At 36.9% G+C, this 23,689-nt stretch overlaps 1 protein-coding gene across 1 annotated transcript; it reads right to left on the reverse strand.

The window, feature by feature from the left end:
* On the reverse strand, positions 1-23,177 carry CHORDC1 (cysteine and histidine rich domain containing 1). The gene is made up of 11 exons (XM_055581628.1): positions 22,955-23,177; positions 19,083-19,132; positions 16,390-16,446; positions 15,015-15,172; positions 11,733-11,836; positions 11,023-11,081; positions 7,274-7,344; positions 6,054-6,159; positions 4,202-4,321; positions 3,488-3,550; positions 1-3,204 (listed from the first exon to the last, which is right to left on the reverse strand). Exons 1-11 carry the CDS (start codon positions 23,016-23,018, stop codon positions 3,058-3,060), a joined length of 999 nt encoding a protein of 332 aa, XP_055437603.1. The 5' UTR covers positions 23,019-23,177; the 3' UTR covers positions 1-3,057.
* Positions 23,178-23,689: the final 512 nt, after the last annotated feature.

The raw sequence follows: 23,689 nt of genomic DNA on the forward strand, positions 1-23,689 counted from the left end.
TTTTCTGTTAATTTATTTATTACAGGTGTATGTATAACGTAATTTTCAATCTGGGTAATGATTTTTTTTCCCAAAGCAAGGGGTGGTAGAGCAATAACCCAGTCATCTTAAGATATTGGCAAGAGCTCTTTAAGGGTCTGTTCACCCTTAGATCGCTAAAGAACTGTCTAAAGAAAACCAAACAAGTTTTACTTAGTAAGAATTAAAATCTCTGGCATAAAATATAAATTTTAATAAAATAGATCACTGTAGTACTTTGCTAATATTTGGTTACAATGTTTGTCTATGATAGGTTGATTTCAATTTATATTTTTAATGGCTCATAAATTGCTGGTTTTAATTACTATCAAAATACTAGGTCTCAAGAGCTACTCAGAAAATCGTGTTCTACTAAAAGCAAATAATCAAAACTAATGTTCAACGTTAGTTGATGGTACTGTGCCAAGGCTAATTCTTAGTTTTGTAAATGTTCTAATGATATGTAAGATTTTAGCAGTTGGGGAAAATTAATATAGGACATAAAAAAAAACTGTACTTTTTTGCAACTTCTGTAAATCTAAAATTATATGAAAATAAGAGGTTAAAAATAAAAGTTCAAATTCTCAGCACTTTTCTTCCTTTATATTAGTGAACGTGCCAAGCAAGAAAAATGTTATTTTAAGTTTCCCTAAAATGTTGACTGACCCATCAGATTAGTTATCAAGTGTACAATAAACCTAGCTTTATTTTGCTATAGTAATTACTATGAATACACTAAGATAGATGAAGCTTTTCTAGAGCAACAACTGAATACAGTTAACCAGCATTTTGACCCAGATTGATAATTAAAACTCATTCTACTTAATTTTAACTGTATGTATGAGTCTAAGATAATTGTTTATATTTAGATTTTTATTTATGCAACAAATTCAGAGGTTCATAGGAATAACAAAGGAAATAGAATGGTCCCTAGTATAACCAGACTAAATACATAAATTGTGAGTATATAATGTATAGATAATACATTATATACAAAGGTGAGTGGTTTGTAACTAACTCTTACATGAATACTCTTGCTTTAAATAATAGTTTAAGGGTACATGTCACATATTGCTTAGGGGGAAAAACCTCAAGCAGCAATGATCAGTAAAGGGCCTAGTAATCATTATCTCAAATCAAATCAATTATCAATCCTTACTCTAGATTTCATGTCTCTAAATGAAATCAGGTTCCAAAATTATGAAAAGTTAAAAAAATTTAAATACAACCCCAAGTACTAGAAATATGTGTTTCGTTTGGGTCCAATCTCCACTGAAAAAATTTCTTGCCATGGTATTTTAGTGTCATAAAAGCTGGCTGCCAATTTTTCTGTCTTTATACGTAACACAGCTAAACCATTTAATAATTACACTAACTACATCTAATAGTTATTTATTTGTTAAGGGTAATAGACTTGAGAAATACTATTAACTAAAACTGTACTTCTGCAAACTTTTCAAGTCCATTAATACCAAGAAAGAAAAACACTCAAGAAGCTTAAGAAATAATTATTTTAATCTACATAAACATAATTCATACTCAAATGTATTAAGTTTTGCCATAGTTTCTGCCTTCATAACATGTCTTAATTTCAGTTTCCTTTGTGAACTCTGCACTGCCTCAAAAACTAATTATCCTTTAATGGGTTCAATTAGCATAAACTATCTAATTCTGTGATACCTATGTTTAATCAATACAATATATAATAAACACTGTATCACCTAGAATTTTCAAGCTGTTTGTGAAAACTTAAAAAAAAAAAAAAACCTTCAAAATAAGCTGTTTTGTTTATTTCACATGTAATAGCTGTCATAAAGCAAAGTGTAAGTACTTACTTTTCTGATACCCTCATGTGTTTCCAAAAGTCTTTTAGCCTGCAATTTTACAGACAGTTTTCCACCAGGGAGGCCAGATAATATATATAATTTATCTTTATAACTTATAAAAGATTCTAAGAGGGCACAGACTGTAAGTTAGGTACAATTCAGTCATAACACCATACAAAGACCTTATGAATAATTAGGAAAGAGATGTTTAACACTACTGTTTAGTCTTATAAAATGGTGAATTTTAATCAAATTGATACCTTTTAATTATTTATGTTTCCTATACTCTTAGATCACACTGCTTGGCAAGTATACAGGTACTGATGTAATTTTTAATCCAATTAGTTGTAAATGAATTCTGATTTGTTAATCAATGTTTGTATTTCCTTGCTACTACTTAAGTACTACACTGTTGAGTTAATCCCCCTACAAAATGTTATTGAGTGGAAAAGCAATGCAGAGCTTCATCTCTTCCCTAAAGATTTTCAAGTATCATAGGAACACAAATTCATGAAAAAGCTAATTAAAAATTTGACATTCCATCTTGTTTTAGTGATTAATTATAGGATAAAAGAAAGAGATGTAAAAACAAATTTTTCTTTACATTTCTCTGATTAATGTAATATTATGCTAAGAAATACTGTAACTGTTATGAGCTATTTTCTAGCTTCTTCAAAGGTTTTTCTTCAAAGAAAAAGAAAGGTTACGGACCTCATAAAGTGAGCTTTTAATCCTTTTTTTCTTTACTCCATACCTGTCCCCTGCAGTAGAAACACAGAGCCCAAACCACTGGACCACCAGGGAATTTTCACTTTCAAGATTTTCTGTTAATTTATTTATTACAGGTGTATGTATAACGTAATTTTCAATCTGGGTAATGATTTTTTTTCCCAAAGCAAGGGGCGGTAGAGCAATAACCCAGTCATCTTAAGATATTGGCAAGAGCTCTTTAAGAGTCTGTTCACCCTTAGATCGCTAAGTATAGGACACAACTACAGTTCTATTAGTGAAGAGAAATGAATAATTAATTTAGGTAACTCAAAAGCGTTATGGGAGGCACAAAAAGATAAACCAACTTTGGCTTTAACCTACTGCAGACCCTGAAATGCCAGATTCAACAACAACAAGAAAACAAGAGTACAGCAGCAAGCCACCACTTGACCACATAGTAAGAATTCTGAAACAGCCAGTAATATTTCCTTCCCTTCCCAACTCATTCTGTCGTCTCTTTCTTTTGTTTTTCCTCGGTTTTGGCTGCAGGCAGTTCAAGGCTTGCCCACTGCATAGGTTCAGCTTTTCTCATGGTGATCTCAATCTTTGTTGCAGTCATAGTTACGTAGCTTCGCTTTACATCAATCACCTGTAACATATTAAAGAAAATGACAGTATTCTGAATGGCTTTACTAATTTTAGGGGCAATAAGTTTAAATGATACACAAGATTTCATGTCTATGCCTATTGCTAACAGTCAAAACTCCAAGCTTCTAAGGTCATCTCTAGCCTTAAAATGTAAACTCCTGGGTAAGAAATAATGCTAAGTTATTTATCTACTCTGCATCAATGCTTACCTAAAGTACTGTCTTTTATTATAAAATGGCATTTTAAATACTAAGAAAAAATTCTGCTGGATTTATAATACTTACACCCCATAATTTCACATTGTGATGAAACTCCTTCTCTCCTTCAAATACAATGTGTACATTCAACTGGAAAAAAAAAAAAGTTGATTAAAAGTTATTAATGGATCAAAACCAAAGTAAGGATTTATGATATTAAAACAGTGATTATAAAAATAAAAAAGACACGGATAAAAATCATTTAAGTTATTTTAAGGAACTGCCAATATTATACTTTATTTGAGAAAACCATTAACAGTGAAAAAAATATTAACATGGAATTTCATATTGAGAACTAAGTATCATTATTATCTGATAAATCTTCTAAGCCTCTACAGTACTTCCAGGATGCTTCAGAAATATCTCGCTGAGAACGTTCACTTAAAGTAGTTTCTAGGAAAGTAATTTCGAAGTATTTTTTTGAATCAGAGAAACTTTTAAAATCTTAAAACAGCTCAAGCAAGATCAACATTTTATAATACAGTAAGAATAATGTATAGTGACTTCCCTGGTGTTCCAGGAACACCACTGGAAGAATCTGCCTCCCAATGCAGGGATGAAGGTTCGAGCCCTGGCTGGGGAGCTAAGACACACACGCCACAGCTGGAGAGGGCCCGCGCTACCAAGTACCCGCACAGCAGCATGGAGGGCCCTGCACGCTGCAGCCGCGACCTGACACAGAGAAGACACACACACTTTCGATGGGACAACGCACAAGACAGAGCTGCTTAGTGTACTCACCAATGTGCTATTTGCTACCACTTGGCTGAGCTCTGGAAGTGAATTTTTCGCATATACTGAAATGGTGACTTCACCCCCAGTCTGATGCCAGTCATGTCTACACGGAACAACCTTTTTCCCCTGCAATGTAAGAGAAACTTTGAATTTACAAAGTGTCTTAACCTCTTAAAAAGAGTAATTTGACCCATTAAAATTGAGAAAAACACCACATAAAATTGAGCCCTTAATATTTTTAAGCATAAACAAATTCTAAAGCCCCTATCACGAAGTTTAACCAATAAAACAAAATACTAGCTTTATGACTTAAGAACATACTTTTGACACTGAAGGAGAGATATTTGCTTAACAATATAAACCAGACAACATCTTAATCTCATGCATAATAACTTTCCAGTTATTTTCTACACACTGAAATTTGAGGAAACATAATTGACTAGTTATAACTGTCTGCTGTTCTTATTGAATATTTTCCTCTTACAATAACATGGAAAAAAGGTAAGAATTTGTGGAAGTAATCTTTGGTTTACTATTATGGAAATAAATTATTACCTATGAATGATACATTGCTGTAACAATAACTACGTGAAAGATGAAGTGTGATGTGTCTTATAACTGAGGGTAATTTAATGCATGAGATTGTGAGACACTATTGTTTGAAAAAGCAATATTTATATTTTTGTATAATTATGCCAACTGAATTTAAATTACTTACACCACTTAAATTTTTTTGCCCTTAAACACCTGGCTTAGTCACTCAATAGTTGACAACTATATGCATTAAAAAATAATAAAAAGGTGTTTTCATCAAGGGTTATACTATGAAAACTTAAGCACATAAACAACATTTCTTTTTTCAAAGCAAAACTTTCAAATTTTCGTACCTTGGAAAAATACAGGGAGATTTCACTTTTTACTAATAAAACACTCAGAGAAGTTTTGTGGTAGACAAATCATTATAACTTAACAGATACATTTACAATATCTAACCCAAGTGTTATTAAAAAGCAGACATAATAATATATGCTAATATACACTGAATTCCTAAAGTAATCTAACATAAAGATACACACACTGAAAACATCATCGTCTTGGGGTTTTTAGTGCCAATACAGCACATAAAGCTAATTTAATGTATTAAAAGACACGTTAATAATAGCTAACAAATATGTATTTAGCAATGAGTTGCTTGCCTTCTTACAATTTAATGGGATTTTCCGAGATTATTTGCAGAGCTACAAGTCTTTTAAAATGCTGTTAGGGAAGTAGAAACTGATGCTTTCGCTTTTCTTTTGCTAAGTTTCCTGGTAGCAAGCAGAGGCTGATTCATGTCAGTGTATGGCAAAAACCACCACAATATTGTAAAGCAATTAGCCTCCAATTAAAATAAATAAATTTAAAAAACACAAAAACAAAAACAATCCCAAAGAAACAAGTCTACAATCCTATCGTTTGGCCACTAGATGGAGTGTCTGTCATGTATAAGTGGCTGAATGACAGGAAGGGGCCAAAAGAGCATCAGAGGTCTCAATGGTAACTCAAATGACCAGAAAAGTGATTTTTAAACAGAAAAAGTCGAAACAAAGTATGCAATTACAGAAAAATATGCTTCCATTTAGACTAGCTTACTATTTCACAAAAATCTACATATTTGCAATCAATATACACAATGGTTTTCTGATCAAAGAGCAGTGCGTTAAGAGCTTGACTCAGATTAATTTTAGATTTTAGTTAGGTTCATCAAACTGTGAGGAACTTGTTTTTTTCTTAAATCTAAAGACAGAGTAATCTCAAATGTCTTCAAAATGACTCAGATAAACACACTCCAATAGGCTATTTTTTAAACATTACTTACAGCATCCTTTTTAGTCCACATGTGTTTCCCTGTTGTACAGCCCTCTTGGGCTAAGAATGTATTAAAATCAGAAGTTTTTCTTCTACAACAGCTCCAGTATTTCATCCTTTAAATTATCATAGGAAAATTTTTAGAAATAAAATCTGACAATCAATTAAATTTGGAAGTGTTATAATAATAAGTAACTTAAAAAAGTAAGCATGTAACTTTAGTATTTTACAAGTGTCTAAGTTGCTAAAGGATGGCATCACTGACTCGATGGACATGAGTTTGAGTGAACTCCGGGAGTTGTGATGGACAGGGAGGCCTGGCATGCTGCAATTCATGGGGTCGCAAAGAGTCAGACATGACTGAGCAACTGAAGTTGCTAAACAGTTAACACTACCAGAAGATCAATAACCAGAATGCCATTTAGTATAGCAATTCTGGCATTCCTGAGTGAAGATGCTTAAAACCATCACAAAATCCAAAATCAGCTTTTCACTGACAGTTTGCATCTCAGTTTCCTCATGAAGCTACTATGAAATGGTTGATCAAAGATTGAAGACCTTCATATTTGAATAAACCAGGAAAATGAGAACATGCAAAAAATCTAAAAACGAATGTTTACATAACCTGTGACAGGCAATCCCAAAGTAAGTAAAAAATTAACTTGAGAAAAATCTAACAGTATTTACTCAACAAAGATCTAACACTGGAAGACAAAAATTACAGTAAAACTTTGGGTTTGTGTCCTGAACATATGGAAACAGAGTGGAAGATTTTCACAGTACTGTGTTTCTATAAACTACAGTGTATCATAATGAGAGAGGCGCTCAGCTGAGGACTGTGGAAAAGTATTGGTTTTCTCAGATGCCACAATGTTGGTGTCTTAGTGTCCCAGGGCCCAAAATTCCAAATGTCCTACCAACAGGCAGGGCAGCCCTTCAACAAAACAACATAAAACACCTATTCAGCTTAAAGAAAAAAAGTATCCTATTGTAATATACAGGAATATAAAAAAACATGAGGTTTGAATCACAGTGGTCACTTCAACCATAACCTTGTATCAGTTTTCCCACCTGTAAAAAGAAGGCAAACTCACATTTCTATGTTATTTTAAAGTTTAAATGACAATATAAGTAAAATACCTAATATTGTTGCATGGCAAATAATGTTTAAAGGCATATTAACATTTCTAACATCTACCATAAAGTTTTCATTAGTCTGGTTTAAGTTACCCTTCGTGGAAAATAGGTACTCCAGAATGATATACACAGACTTCTTCTAGACTCTGTGGACCCTGGTATGTCTACAAGAGAAAAAAAAGAGGGAAAAATTTAGTTGCATATCTCAATGTTACGTTTCACATGTATTTGTAAGTACTGGTGACCTCTATGAACTATGAAAATGCCCAAGAGGTAACAATTACCTAGAACATTCATAAATTCACCTCAGGCCATTCCAATAAGGAATGAAAAAAGATTCCTGTTTAGATATGCTTAAATTTCAGTTCCCTGTGAAAAAGGTAAATATTAAAGTAGGCAACAGGATGTATCAGATGTTTTTTAGACTTTTGGGTATGAGGACACATCCCAGCATATTCCAAACATATTCAGGTATGTTCTATAAGTTTACAGGCCAATACTAAAACCAAGAGATTAGTGTTCTCATCAGAAACATAGTTATAGCATGATTATGTGCACAGTAAACTCTGTGAGCATTACGAATTGAAATGGAAAATCGAATAAGCAATTCTGGAAGTCCAGAGTGATGACTTCTTATCCCTACAAAGGGTAAAATGAGCTGCAGACCTATATATATATCCAGGGTTTGGCTGGAAGATCCGGGCCCCATTGCTGCTGTAGATGAAGGCTCTACAGATGAATTCACAAAAAGTTATGTTAATAAAACATAGATGCAGCCAGTAGTATATTTTCTGTCTACTTTGGTATTTACAGCAACCATCCTACAGTTACAGAAAATAAAATTCTGTACATTTACTTTTTGTAAATTCAGATTACAGGGTGTGTATATCTCCTGAAGATATTCCATGGGCACCCAAAACTCAGCACATCAAGATTCTAAACTTCTATCACTATTGTTCCCCAGACCTCCTACTCTTCTTCCCCATCTTATCTGATGGCACCATATCCACTGAGTCTCTCAAAGTAAAAATTCTTCAAGTCCTCTTCAGGTTCTCTTTACCTTCTACCCTCATGTAGTCCATCACAAAATCCTGTCAACCTGAATTTAAAAAAGAATCTTACCAGTTTAATTTGCTAAACTTCCTCAAGATCACTAGCAGATTCTCGGCAATGAAACTCTGCTAAAAGATTCTGATGAATTTCTCTGCCTTCAGTTTCTGGACTCTACCATCTACTTAAACATGCACCACTCTCTTGTTTAAAGCCCTTTAAATACCACTACCTCAAACCATATACAATAATCAATGCCAGTGGTTTGCACATTTAAATGTGCCTCTAAGCCCGAAAAGAAACAGATTTCCTAAAGAGGATAGAGAAAGCCCATCATGAAGGAAAAGATGAACAAACCGAGTTTCATTAAATTTAAAGAGACTGTTTATTAGAAGCCATTATTAAGACGGTGAAAAAATATAGTCTCTCTGACAAAGGACTTGCAGCTAAAACATATGAAGAATCCTTAAAATCATTAAGAAAAAGTCACCTTAATAGAAAAACAGATACAGATTTTGGACAGTGTCACAAAAGAGGACATCCAAATGGCCAACAGGCATACAAGAGCGCAGTCAACATCATCATCAGGAAAGTGCAAATTAAAATCACAATGGGAACATTCCACATTCACCAGAGTGGCTAAATATAAAAGACTGATATTACAGAAGTGTTACCAAGCTGTAGAACAAATGGACCCAGCCTCATATATCACTGCTAAGAGTATAAACACAACCACTTTGTAAAATTAGGTGGGAGGACCTGCTAAAGCTGCAGACACACACACACACACACACACACACTGAAGAAGCAACACTATTTCTAGTTATCTACCTAAAAGAAATGTGTAAACGTATCCCCGAAGTCATGCACAAATATGTCCATAATAACATGAATCAAAAAACTTCACAGGACAGTAGAAAGGATAAACTGATTGGCACACTCAAACAATGGTATGCTTTAAAGCAATGAAAAGGAATAAATTACAGCTACATGAAACCAAGATAACCCAAAACAGTTAAGCAAGGAAGACAGACTTAAGTACCTGTTCTATGATTCTATTTACAGTAAATTTAGAAGTAGGCAAAACTAATCTATGTTGAGAGAAAAAAGTAGTTACCTTTGGGAAAGGAAATAATGGATGAGAGGAAGCATATGCACTCTGATTAATAAACTTGTATTTATATATATTCAATGTTGTATTTCAGTGAAAAAACTTTAGAAACATTACTTCGATGGCCACCATGACCTAAAGGAAGGCCTAAGCTGTGAGCAGCAAGCCTTTTAGGATCTAGCCCGACTTTTCTTTTAATCTCAACTTTACATCAGCAAATTCTGTACTATTATCATTGACTATTTTTGATTTTTGTACATGACTGCTCTCTCTGCTTGGAATATCCTTTTCCATTTTGTCCATTTATAGAACTGTCATTCATTTCTCAAAATTCATCTGGGATACCTTCACTCTGACATGCCTACAGACCCCACCACCTCCACTGCACCTCCCGCACCCAAAGAATTAATCGTTCTCTATCTACTACGTCTACCTTAAATACATGGGAATGCATTTGTATTTCCATCTCTAAAGGAACAAGGTGATCCCAAACTCAGCATGAAAGAAGACTGCAAACCTGCTCCCAACCCTAACTCCAATGTCTCCTCCTCAGTTAATGGTGCACTGAGATGCTCCATTTCTGGTTTATCAGCAGGTCCTGCTAATACTTCCAGGTGTCATTCATTCTAACGTGCTTGTCATGTGCTGGGCACTGTTCTAGCACTCAAGACACAGAAAAGAGAAAATGTTTTCCTTTCAAATCTTATATGAGTGAAGAAGGGAGGCGAAATCCGTAAAATAAGTAGTAAGTGCTGTGGGGAAATAAGGACAGTATGGAAATGGTGGAGAGGGTGTAATATTACACAGAGTGGGCAGAAAGAAGCCTCAATGAGATGTCTGATGACATCCTACATGTAACTACTTCTCTAAAACATATGCCAATGCCTGGTTTTTCAAAATAGCACCCTAGCTGGTTTTCCTTCCCTTGATTCCACTCCTGCACCACTAATTTACCATTCATGAGCCAAAGATATCCTTCTGAAGTCCCTCCTTAAACAGACAACGGCTTTATATTATACTTACTAAAGCCCGAACTCCTCACTGTGACGTACAAGGACCTCTATAATCTTGCCTGCCTTTCATACCCTGTTTCATACCCTTGATCAATCCTCCACTGACTTTTCTAATAATTTCTTGAGTAGCCAAGCTCTAAAGCCTCTAAACATACTACTCCCACATCTACTCCCAAGTTTACACAACGCATCTGCTACATCATTCAGATTTGCGACTTAGTGTCACCGTATCAAAGAGGACTTCCCTGAGAAGTGCACATAAACAGCTTTACTCTGTATCTCCTTGTCAGCTTTATTCTTTTCAAGTCTACCTAAATTCACAGCACTTAAGAACTTATTTGTTGTCCTCCCCAAAATCAGAATATCAGCTCCCCAAGAACATGGATTTTTGGTTTATTTAATACCACATTTCCAGTCCCTAAAACCATCTCCGGCACACAAGAAGTGCTCAGTAAATGCTGACAGAACTAGACCTGTTTATTCCTGTGATCTATCAGACGTACTCCTCAGGGACTGGCGCTTACCCACGCTCATAGTCCTGCTCCATGGAATAGTGCCCAACACATAACAGGCACGTAAATGTTTGTATCTAATTGAGTCAGTAAATTACTCTCTTCTCAAAATAAAAATTTTACTTCCAGACGTAACACAAATTTTGTAATATATACCTTTGAACACCCTCCATTTTTACATGAGGTTCCAATCTTAATTTCATCACTGTCTTCTTCTAAAAGAAAGAAAAACAAAATAGAAACATTAAAATAGAACATTTTTACTATAGAGCTTTCTTAAAAAGTACCCTTTTCTTAAAATGAGTATTTAAAAAAAAAATCTGAATACAAAAAAACTGCTATTTTACAATGATTTTACTTAACAGTTTTCTGTGTGACCGTTCATGTAACACACATAAAAATGAATCAGAAGCCAACTATTGTGATTAAATCTTGCCTATATTCCCAAAATGACACAGGACACGATGCATTTCTATTCTATAATGCACCCTATATCCAGTATATTTACCTTATGTAAAAGAGAAATCATGAAATGATTCTGTTTCCCCAGATAATAGGTATGGGTCAGAGAATGCTGAATGTATTTTATATCATGCATAATGAAACATTCACAAAAAAGCTTAATTCACTGTTAAAAAGTAATGAGTAACAGAAGAAAAAAGAATTAACAGGTTCTCCTTTTTAATAAAAACAAAATGAAATGAATCACAAATTCATTCTGTGGTTTAACACGCATTCAGTAAACAAAAAAGTTCTTTACTACAAAGTACTACTTTTTTATATTTATATGCTATAAACTATACTGCTTCTGCTTCTTTTAGATAACTGGCTAACTGAACAGAAAAATATAAAAAGCAAAATCTTACCTTTCTTATTTTCTTCATTCCCCGATGACAGTTTAAGTTTATCAAGTGCTTGTTTTAGGGAGGCAGATATCTTTAATTCCAAATTTGTCATTGGTTCATCCGGGCTAGAGATTTTGGAAACTTTATTACCATTATTGAGGTACAAAAATATTTCTTTGTATTAAAAATAAATATACTTAAGAGTCTACTTATGATAAGCCAAAAGCTTTGTGAATCAAGTTTTTCTAATTAAAAAAGTATTTTACGATAACTGCTATAATATAGCTACGTTTCTAAGTTTTAGCAGAAAAATGTTGATACTAAATATCAAATAACCATGCTACTTTCAACACAAATTGTGCTAATGGGAAGGAAGAAAAGACTAAGAATCCAAATTTGCCAAGATGAGCAACTCCACGGAGGGGACTGTGAAGGAATTGCCCAAGGAAAACCCCGAGCATGCAAGTATGGACTAAGTGACCAATTATGCACTAAGTGATTCACCCAGCAGGGCCTGCACACAGCACAACTCCAGGGCAGGTGTGTCCACTGTATATGCAGTTATGCTCAGGGTGAGGGAGCCACACGTCTTTCTTGTGCCTTGGCATGTATCGTTTTCACTGTGGCATAGTGGAATTCTCTAACGGAATCGTCCTTCTCAGGGAGTCAGTTTGAGTTGAAAAAGAACTTGGAGGCTTTCCTTTCCATTCTACCACTGTTTTTTGAATATTTTTTAAGACATTCTTCATAGAAAAACATTTCCTTTCCTTTCAAAAATTCTAATAAAGAAGAATTTTATTTTAAAGCAGCTCATTTTATCATTACGACAGTACATAACTGAATAATTATGTACTAAGGCAATATTATGTACGAAGTGAATCCATATCCCTCCTGGTGGAGACAGTTCACGCCATGTGGACACTACTACAGGTGCCTATTCATGCAGACAGTTGTATCACAAGGCAGTTGTAGTAGGGTTAAAAAACAGTAACAACACTGTCCCCTAACATTTTGTAAAGTGCTGTATGTAGAATTTAAGACATTCAATAAGTAATAAGAATACTAATAAATGCCAACAATAAAGCTAAAAAATCCTAGGTTATTCATTCTACATCCTTAATGAAAAACCTACTGCATAGGAGGCACTAACAAAGTACATAAAAACTTGTATCCTCATAATCTCTATAATACCATCCAATGAATTTAGGATAAAATACTTAATTTCTCTTTCTCTTAGGTGAAGTTATTATTTTAAAAAATATTACCTCATACTGTCAATTACAGTAGACTCAACTATAATATTTAATAATGATCCATATCAAAATTCTTGTCTTTTTATGACTTCCCTCCCCCACAACTGGCAAATCAATCAGTAAGACATGTGGTAAAATTTCTCATGATTATGAATAAGGTGGATATAGAATAAAATCATTCTAAGTAGTTTGGTTAAATAAACAAAATAAACATCAAAAAGTCCCTGAGGGTTTTTTCTTTGTTGGATATTAGTCAAGATGCTATAAACTTATTTATTTAAGATTAATAAAGAAAAAATTGGGGAAATCATGAATCCATAGTATGAATATCAACAAAGGTCATGTTTGAGGCCAAAAACCATCTTTTTTTTTTTAAGTCCTGTATTTTGATTCTAAAACAATTAAGTACTCAAGGGCTATGTGAAGAAGACCTGATATAACAGTGATATCCAACAATCCCAGCATATGTGGGATTATAAAACAGAGTATAGTGGGTAAGCAAGTATGAAGAATCTGTGCAATTCTACTGCAAAATGAGCAAAATGTATTTTTAAAGTATTTTAATAGATATGCCATGTAAATCAAATAGATTAAAAATTGATCAGTAATGAGACTAACAGTTTTCAGACAACTGGGGGTAAAAGATGAATGACTAGGCTTACTCTAAGTGGCAAAATATGGACAAATAAATAGAATTTGACCCAATACAAGGGAAATTTATATACTCAGTAATGATAAAATGAGCTGCTTTAAAATTCATTAGAATTTTTGAAAGGAAAGGAAATGTTTTTCTGTGAAGAATGTCTTAAAAAATACTCAACAAACAGTGGTAGAATGGAAAGGAAAGCGACCAAGTTCTTTTTCAATTCAAACTGACATGGACGATTGATTCCCTTAGAGAATTCCACTATGCCACAGTGAAAATGATATATGCCAAGGCACAAGAAAGATGTGTGGCTCCCTCACCCTGAGCATAACTGCATATACAGTGAACAAACCTGCCCTGGAGTTTTACTGTGTGTATGCCCTCAAGGAAATAGAAGTGAAAAGGTATTATCTATGAGAAAACGAATTTATAAGCAGAGTACATCATGAGAAATGCCAGACTGGATGAAGCACAAACTGGAATCAAGATTGCTGGGAGAAATATCAATAACCTCAGATATACAAATGACACCACCCTTATGGAAGAAAGTGAAGAACTAAAGAACCTCTTGATGAAAGTGAAAAAAGAGAGTGAAAAAGTTGGCTTAAAGCTCAATATTCAGAAAACTAAGATCATGGCATCCAGTCCCATCACTTTATGGCAAATAGATGGGGAAACAATGGAAATAGTGACAGACTTTATTTTTTTGGGCTCCAAAATCACTGCCGATGGTGACTGCAGCCATGAAATTAAAAGACGCTTACTCCTCGGGAGAAAAGCTATGACAAACCTAGACAGCATATTAAGAAATAGAGTCCTTACTTCTAGTCAAAGCTATGGTTTTTCCAGTAGTCATGTATGGATGTGACAGTTGGACTGTAAAGAAAGCTGAGCACCGAAGTATTGATGCTTTTGAACTGTGGTGTTGGAGAAGACTCTTGAGAGTCCCTTGGACTGAAAGGAGATCCAACCAGTTCATCCTAAAGGAGATCAGTCCATGGAAAGGACTGATGCTAAAGCTGAAACTCGGAATACTTTGGCCACCTGATGTCAAGAACTGACTCATTTGAAAAGACCCTGACGCTGAGAAAGACTGGAGGCAGGAGGAGAAGGGGACAACAGAGGATGAGAGATGGTTGGATAGCATCACCGACTCGATGGACAAGAGTTTGAACAAGCCATGGGAGTTGGTGATGGACAAGGAAGCCTGGCGTGCTACAGTCTGCGGGGTCGCAAAGAGTTGGACACGACTGAGCGACTGAACTGAGAGAAAAACCAAATGGTTCAAAAGTTGGTGAACTACACAAAGGCTACAAATGATATGATGCAAAATTGCAAAAGGTAATACCAGGAACAAATGCTGTTATTAAGTGTAACACGAGTATATAGCTATATAAAGTGTACCTTGGCCTTTTTATTGCTTCTACTGGTTTAGGGGCCTGAATGATGTGCTCCTGAAATTTGGGTTTCAATTCAGATAATTCTTTCTTCTCAGTAGTCTTGACTTCAGGTTTGACTGGCTCAGGTGGCTTCTCACTGTTATGCCTTCCTTTCGTACAGCCCTGTTTGTGAAAGGTATTCATTCACTGAGAATTATCCTATTATCTATTTCACATGCTGTAACAAATGTTAATTTTCAATTCTTAATTCATAAATTCAATCCATGTTTTCTCCACTTTTAACACACTGACTTATTTTAAGAAACTAAAAACAGAACTTCAAACTAAATATATTTGTAAATGAGTTCTTACATGTAAAATAATGCATTAAAAAGAGGCCTCTAAATTAGACCTAACAAATATCTACTTTAATTATTCTATTAAAGGAATAGCATAAACTATGCTACAAATTCTGGAGATCTCACAGAGAATTCTACAAATTATTTATATAAAAGGGCCTCAATCTGAGTCTCAGTTCTCCTGCTCCTAGCTATATGATCTTTAACAAGTTAATTTTTTTAAACTTGTTTCCTCATCAGTAAAATTGAGGCAATTTTTGAGAGGATTAAATAAAAAATACAATAGAGTCAATAAATGCTAGCTCCCTTTTCTATATACCACTGACATACATTTTAACATCCCTGAAATCATAAGGTCAAAGGTATGTCATTTAATTAGCAACTTTGGTCTTCTTTCTTAAGGGTACACAAAATAATAGTGCAACTTCGTGGTATGTGAGATACAATAATTTATTGTTCCTAAATGAATATGATTTAAATCGTTGCCTCCTCATGGAGTTCTATTTAAGACTGCTAACAGCAAGTAACAAGGAACTACTGCATAGCACAGGAACTGTGTTTAATATCTTGTGATAACCTGTAATGGCAAAGAATCTGAATAAGAAGAGGTATACATATGTGTAAGTGAATCACTATGCTGTATATCTTAAACTAAAAGAACACTATAAATCAGCTATACTTCAAATAAAAAATAAAAAGCTAAAGAAAAAATAAGCTGTAGGAAAAAAATTCTAGAGTGTAATTTAGATGTATATAAGTAGACTAGAAATGAAAACAAAAAAAGGACTATTAACATCAAAAACAAACATAAATTGACAAGTAGTTAATTAACATCTTGAAACTCTAATCTCTAAAACAGATAAATTCCCTACTTTAAGTGCCACAGAAGGGAGGTGACCTCCATTTTAAAAGAAAGGGACAATCTGTAAGTTAACAAGGACTAGACAAAAGCTGTCCAAAATCAGACTCCTCAAATCTGGAGATTCCCGTAATATGTACGTTTTGGGGGATAATCTAAGAGAAAAACACATTAATACTTACTACGATACTTAAAAAGTCAGAAAAATCAGTTGTTCTTCTCTTACAGCAAGACCAACCCTAGGAAAAGTAAGAGCCAAAAGAAGAAAACAAAGTGAAAACTCTTTGTAAAAGAACCGCAACTCACTGAAATACCACTTGCACTTACCTCTACCTGTATATATATAATTTTATAGTATTAAAGTGCTGTAAATAATTAGATTAATCAATTTAAGTGTTTAGTCTTTGACTAAAAAAAAAATGAATTAACCAATGCTGCTGTGATCCATCATAAAAGGAAGCACCTTAAAATATGGAAACAGAAATTGCTTCTGATTTAGAATAGTACTTGACTTTTAGAACAAAAACATTTTATAATTTATAAAATTAGATATTTTAAGGAATCTAGGGTGCAAGCGAAGTGCTTTACTTTAAAAAGTTAGATTAAAATCCAGTAAATTAAGAGATAATAATTATAACAATTCAGCTTCTACACAAACTCAGCATAGCTGTTTCTCAACAATAAGCATTATATTTTCAGAAAAACACTAATTAATGTAGCAGCTTAAGCACTGTAGATCTTTCAAGGTGACATGAGCTTTTCAGTTAGAAGCATACAAATATAGAAACTGTAAAGCAGTATGAGATTCCTAAACAAAGTATCAAGTAGCTAACCAAAACACTGCTTTAAGTTGTCACCTATAATTCCAATACAGTACAAGAAAAAGGAAATAAAAATGCAGTGGTCCCAAAGCTTGGGATGTCTCAAATCCAGACTAAGGGCCAGCTTTGCACATACCCACCTGGGCCTCACTGTTTCTCTCAATATATACATGAAGAATTTGGTAGTGTCTTTTTTCATAATACATACTTAAAAGTTTTTTTAAAAAGAAGTGCCAAATATTCTATAATTCATATTTTCCTTTATTCTGAAATTTCATTTTCTTTTACTCTGAACTGAGATGAAAAATAATGAGTACAAAATTAAAGGTTTAGTTAGTATAGATAACATTGTCACCAGTAAAGCTATTTTGTATGTAGAAAGTTTTATTATCTTAATTCTAAATGAAGAATTAAGTACTCTGGGAATACTGGGATATACACACAACATAGACTAGTTGTTCCCAATGCCCACCCGAGATGTTCCTCAGTCAAATGGAAAAGGAAATTAAAATTTAAGTTTGCGAGTATAGGGCTGCAAACTGTCTTTTCTTAAGAACTGTTCTTTTCCCTGAATGTGCCTCTTCTAATAAGAATAATTTGGAAAAGGAAATGGCAACCCACTCCAGTATTCTTGTCTGGAAAATTCCATGGACAGAGGAGCTTGGTGGGCTACAGTCCATGGGGTTGCAAAGAGTCGGACATGACGGAACATGCACGTACAACTTGAATAGTAAAATGTTTTTTTCTTCTGCTCATGCAATGTTTAATTTTTTACTTGGCTAAACAGAAAACTGACAAGAGTACACAATCTACTGATTATATATTTTGCTTAAAATCTACTGGGCTATGAAATTCAGTAGTATTGGAAAGTCTAGGTCTTCAAGAAATGTTATAAAAACAATAATAAACAGAACCTAATTAGAACAGAGAAAGAAAAATACTTCCAAGTAAAATCATTAAGTTTAATCAGAACAATTAACAGTTGGACATAAACAGAGGAGCAATGGACTGAATGACTAGAATGTTAGTGGTATCATTACTAGCAGCAGCAAAGGCAGGTTATTTCTGGAATAAGGGGTCACTTCAGAACTCATCTGTAGTTGCCAATGACACACATAAATGAAAAGTACATTGTAGAAGTGAAGTAAGGACAAAATAAACTGAATGAGAGGGAAAAAGGAAGCCCAAACTGAGAAGTGAAGTGAAGTATGCCCATGGTTAGAAGATATGAGGAAAAACACCATCAGAAAACACAAAGATGTAAGGAGTCAGATCACAATTTGTGGTATCGAACGTTTGTTCTGTTTCTCTCACTTAGAAGTAACCAGATTAATATAGGCTTGTTATTTGCTTGTATATCATTGTTTTTTACACTTGGCTAACAGCTAAACACCAAGGTCTAATTACTCCATGAAAGGTAAAATTAGAAATTCAAAGGACATTGATAAATACAAACATGATGTACTGCTTATGTTCCTAAGAAAACCTAAAACCATAGCAGCCATGTTGCAACATTTTCTTTTGAGATACACAATGGAAAATGTACCTCATTATCATAAATTTTAAAAGACCAATAAACCCAACACATCAAACAATATTCTGTTATGTCTCTAATTCTTCAGAACATCAAGGAAAACTGGTGGCATCTCTCTTCTGTACTGTATTACTCTAAACTTAGACGTCTGTCCTGAGTCGCACTGCTAAGTGTTTGTAACAATCCTTCCTAAAATTCAGAGCTGCTCTTATGAGCCAATAGCTGCCCGAAATGTTGAAAGACTAAGAATCCGTACAGTTGCTTTCATTTCCCCTCAGAGTTAGGTGAAGAAATGAGGGACGCAGAAAATTAGAGCTGGGATAAAAATAATAATTTTCTAACTGGAAAAACCCTTCAGATTGCCGTCTACTGTCTCCTTTGACTCTAGTGGAACACTTGCTTAAAGCACTCCAAAATGGTCAGTAAGAAAGCATAAGCTGAGGGGGGGAAAAAAAGATCTAGTATTATACCTCTGTATTTACTATATAAATGTTACGACAAAAATGTATCAAGCTCCTACCTTTAATGCATCATGAAAGACTGGAACGCCTGGGTGGTATGTGCAAGCATCTGGTCAAAAGCAAAGAAAAAAGAAAACGCTTCACAATGAAGAAAACCCATTTTCCTTAAGTGTTAACATATAATCCTTTTTCCATATGCAGGTAATACTTCACTAATGCTTCAGTTTGATGCATGACACACAATGCTTAATATAACATTGTATTAAAATAGTAAAGGTTAAAATTCTAATTTGAGTATGACAGCTATAAATAAAAATACACATAGTTCAAGTATAACAAATTATATTTTGTATTCTAATCTTTACAGTAAAATTTGTTTAGTACCCAAACTTTACTATTGTATTTCAATTTTGTTTTTACAAAAATATTATCAAATTTAAACGTTCTTATGTGTATTGATCCATAAAAGTTGCCCAAGAGATGCCCTAAAAAGACATTTTTGAAGAATAGGTTCAATTTTTTAAAAACTGATATATCAGTAATATCTAATTGCTAATTTTAATTTTAAGTAGGTGTCAATTCCTAGATATAAATCTTACCAAAAAGAGGCTTAAATTTTACAAAGTTTTCAGGTTTGTCACTGATTGTTAGTCTATTATTTCCCTACCTCCACCCCACTACATCATCGATTTTTACTTAACTCTCTTACGAAAATGGAATTATAGTCTGCAATATGGAGTATTACGTCTAAAAAAACGATAATGGACACACTTATTCCCTGGTTAGATAGAACCATGAGGTCAGAAAAAGGCCAGCTCCACACTTGTGCAATTTTCTTACAAGGATACTTTGCTCAAACTTTCGTGTCTGTTTAGCACTCAACTGACTACAACCTCTGATTCCTGGAATCACCTTGCTGCTGCTGCTAAGTCACTTCAGTTGTGTCTGACTCTGTGTGACCCCATAGATGGCAGCCCACCATGCTCCCCCGTCCCTGGGGTTCTCCAGGCAAGAACACTGGAGTGGGTTGCCATTTTCTTCTCCAATGCATGAAAGTGGAAAGTGAAAGTGAAGTTGCACAGTCGTGTCTGACTCTTGGCGACCCCATGGACTGCAGCCCACGAGGCTCCTCCGTCCATGGGATTTTCCAGGCAAAGAGTACTGGAGTGGGGTGCCATTGCCTTCTCCGATGATACATTTCTGGTACTTAGAAAAAAATCTCCCTATCCCTGTATTAAGTCAGTATGGTTTCTTTGGTTAGTAACCAGGTACTGCATAGAGACCATACTAGCTAATAAACCGAGAAAGTGTCAGGTTCACGGTACAGTACCTAAGCCCAGATTCAGAAGATCTACTAATTAAGGGTAGTAGTGGAATTGAGGGCTGGAAAAGGAGATTCAAAGTAGAAATGAAAATGTAGAGGAACAGGAATTTGAGAGGAGAATCAAAGTAGAGAACAGAGAGCATATTTCATATCAAATTTACATACAGTCCGAGGCACACAGTGCATAATGTCTGACACAGGCATATATAATAATGGACATTCTGGCAGCAGAACAGCAGGAGTGAGTCAGGTCTTAACCATACAACTAGTATAAACAGTCCTTGAAAATCACTGCTAAATAACATGCAGATGGACATCTTTCTCTCTAGTCCTTTAAAAAAAAAAAAATCAAGTTTGACACTTAAGCTCAAGGTAATATTTTATGGGTAAGAAGCTATAAGACAGCAGTGGTTAAGAACCAGGGCTTTTAACACTGAGTCTAACCCAGGCTCTGCCTCTTGGTAGCTGTTTGTTTCCTCAAATGTGTAGACTGAATACAATATTGTTAGTGAAGAAATGCTTCTTCAAAAGCTGTTTTAATACATGCAGATCACCACACCAAAATACTCCTTTAGCTTTTGTATCTCCATTTTCCATCAACCCACCTACCTGTAGTATTGTAAGTCCCTACAATAACCCTGGGCTTCCCTGGTGGCTCAGACAGTAAAGAATCCACCTGCAATTCAGGAGACCTGGGTTTGAAAATCCTGGGTCAGAAAGATCCCCTGGAGAAGGCAATGGCAACCCCCTCCAGTATTCTTCCCTGGAGAATTCCATGGACAGAGGAGCCTGGCAGGCTACAGTCCACAGGGTCGCAAAGAGTCAGACATGATTGAACAACTAATTTTGTTAAGCTAATAAACTTTCAGCAACCTTAAAAGTGTTCCCTACTTAATTCAGTGCTGTGGATGCTCAATCCTTGAGACTGTCTACTCCGCTGGCTTCCCTTATTTCTTTCCTAGGCACTGAACCATTTCACACACACACACAGAGCTGACTTCCAAAAAACTGGCTGTATTTCCCCTTAAAATTAGGCTGATACTTTACACCCTATAAACATACATATTATCCCATTCAACAAAGCATAACACTTTCCTCTTTAATATTAAAGCAGAATAGGTATAGCCACTAAAGCAATTTACTTTTTACATAGGCTACCAATAGCAAAGGGCTTTAAAACCCTTGTTCCTTGAGTTTTTTCCACTGAAGTCTCGTAATTTTCTCCCTGAAAAACTTCACATTAATACTGTAAAAGTAATTAAAGTTACATTTTCCTCAGAAGCCTACCAAAGAGCTTACCATTTTAAATTATGTCCCCAATTTACCTGTGCAGCAAGATAACCATTCAGGTATATCAGAGGTGAAAAAGAAGTTTTTAAAGTTTGATTTTAATTCCCTACACAATGAGGAAACTTGTTGCTAACTTGCTGTACTTCTCTTATTAACTAGGTATAGTAAACACTTCACAGGGTTGTTGTAAAGATTAAATGAGATAACGTAATATATATTAAGTGACCGACCAATGTCTGGCATACAGAAAACATACAATAAATGCTAGTGGAATTTGAGAAAGTGTTAACTCCTCAGTTTTCAAGGAATCAAGTCAGTCCTTTACTCCATTCACCTACCAAAATTCAAATCCACTGATCAGTTTCTATCATTCACCTAGTCAGTAACTCTCAAGTTTACATCCTTTATTCTACACCTGGGTGCTGGAAAGCTGCACCTCTTGGGCACCTGGGCCCGGGAGACAATTTTTCCACCCGCTGGCGGTGGGGGTGGGATGGGGGATGGTTTCAGGATGATTGAAGCGTTACATTTATTGTGCACTTTATTTCTACGAGGACTACATCAGCTCCGCCTCAGATCATCAGTCATTAGGTCCTGGAGGTCTGGGACCTCTGCTACAGAGGACATTCAAGCCCAGTGTCCTGCAGACGGCGCAGTACTAAGACGGGAAGGCCATGCAAAAATATCCAAGGAACACGGACGGCTACAAAGTAACGGATGACGAATGGTATCTCCCACTGGAACAGATGTACCAAAACCGAACAGCGTAACCATTCAAAAGAATCTGAACCAAGAACATTTGTTTTTTTAAAAGTATGGTTAAAACAGTGAGTCAAGTGAATGCCAGGATAACCCGCCCGCTGCCCAACCCTACGGTCCATGTCTGTCTCTGACACACACGCGCGCGTGCGAGCGCGCATCCACCGCACGGCGAGCCCAGGGCACCTGGCTAACTCCTCACCGCTCCAAGAAGCGCGGGCGGGGACAACGATGCTCTTAACCCGGCCCAGAGGGAGAGCGGACGGCCGGGGAGCATGTGCGCCGGGCGCTGTGCCGAGGGCGAGCGCCGGGTGCGGACGCCGTCGCCGGGTCCCGCAGAGCGGCCCCGCACCCGGGAGCAGTCCGGGACGCGGCCCGGCGGGGTCAGCCTGGGAGGCCCCGGGCGTCCCCTGGAAGGGATGCGGTTGCCCGGCGGGGTCAGCCTGCGAGGCCCTGGGCGTCCCCGGGAAGATGCGGCGGCCCAGCGGGGTCAGCCTGCGAGGCCCCGGGCGTCCCCGGGAGGAGGTGGAGGGGAGGGGGCGGCAGCGCCTCTCTTACCGTCGGAGTTGGTCTCGGGGTCGAAGCGCTGGCCGCAGCCCCGGTTGTAGCACAGCAGGGCCATTCTCCTTCCCGGACGCCGGAACCGCCACTCGCTGCCTCTGCAACCCCCGGCGCGCGACCCGGGCCTGCGGGCGCGCAAGCTGCCGGCTTCCGGGAACGGCCAGCTCCGCCTCGGGAACCTTCGCGAAGGTTCCGGCCGCGCAGGCGCAGCGGTGACGGGAAGAGGCAAAGGAAGAGGCGGGGGGCCCCGCAGGTTGGGCTCCGTGGAGGGGCAGGGGAAGCTGGCGGTGCGGCGGTGGGCGGGCCGAAGGGCGGGGCGGGGGCCCCGCAGGTGGGGCTCCGCGGTGCGGCGGGGCTGCAGGCGCGACGGGAAGCGGCGGGGGAAGCGGGCGGAGGCCTCGCAGGTGGGGCTCCGCGGCGGCGCGGCGGGGCTGCAGGCGCGGCGCGGGGACTCGCGGGACAGGCCTCGCAGGCCGGAAGCTGAGCCTCCGGGCGCGCCCCGCCTCCCTCGGTCCTGCGGGTCGCGTGTCTTCCGCGCAGCACGGAGACCGCCCCGCTCCCCGCCGCCGCCGCCCAGCAACCTCCTTCCTCTTCGGACTGGGGTGAGGCATCTAAGCGCGGCTGGGACGTTGGCTCCTGATCGTTCTGAGAACGAGCGGAGGGTCGTGCAGCCTTTCTGACTCCTCTTCCCGGAACGTTCTTCGTTAATAACTGAGCTGGATGGTGGACCAA

The sequence above is a fragment of the Bubalus kerabau genome, chromosome 5, assembly GCF_029407905.1.
Source record: "Bubalus kerabau isolate K-KA32 ecotype Philippines breed swamp buffalo chromosome 5, PCC_UOA_SB_1v2, whole genome shotgun sequence".
Lineage (NCBI taxonomy): Eukaryota > Metazoa > Chordata > Mammalia > Artiodactyla > Bovidae > Bubalus > Bubalus kerabau.

Bases quoted from the DNA above. Each gene is read 5' to 3' on its own strand.
- CHORDC1 (XM_055581628.1), bottom strand. From the start codon at position 23,018: ATGGCCCTGCTGTGCTACAACCGGGGCTGCGGCCAGCGCTTCGACCCC. The intron at 19,133-22,954 runs GTAAGAGAGGCG...GCTTTTGACCAG, and splicing joins CCCCGAGACCAACTCCGACG to ATGCTTGCACATACCACCCA. The intron at 4,322-6,053 runs GTAAGTAATGTT...CTTACATTGCAG, and splicing joins TGTGGACTAAAAAGGATGCT to GGGAAAAAGGTTGTTCCGTG.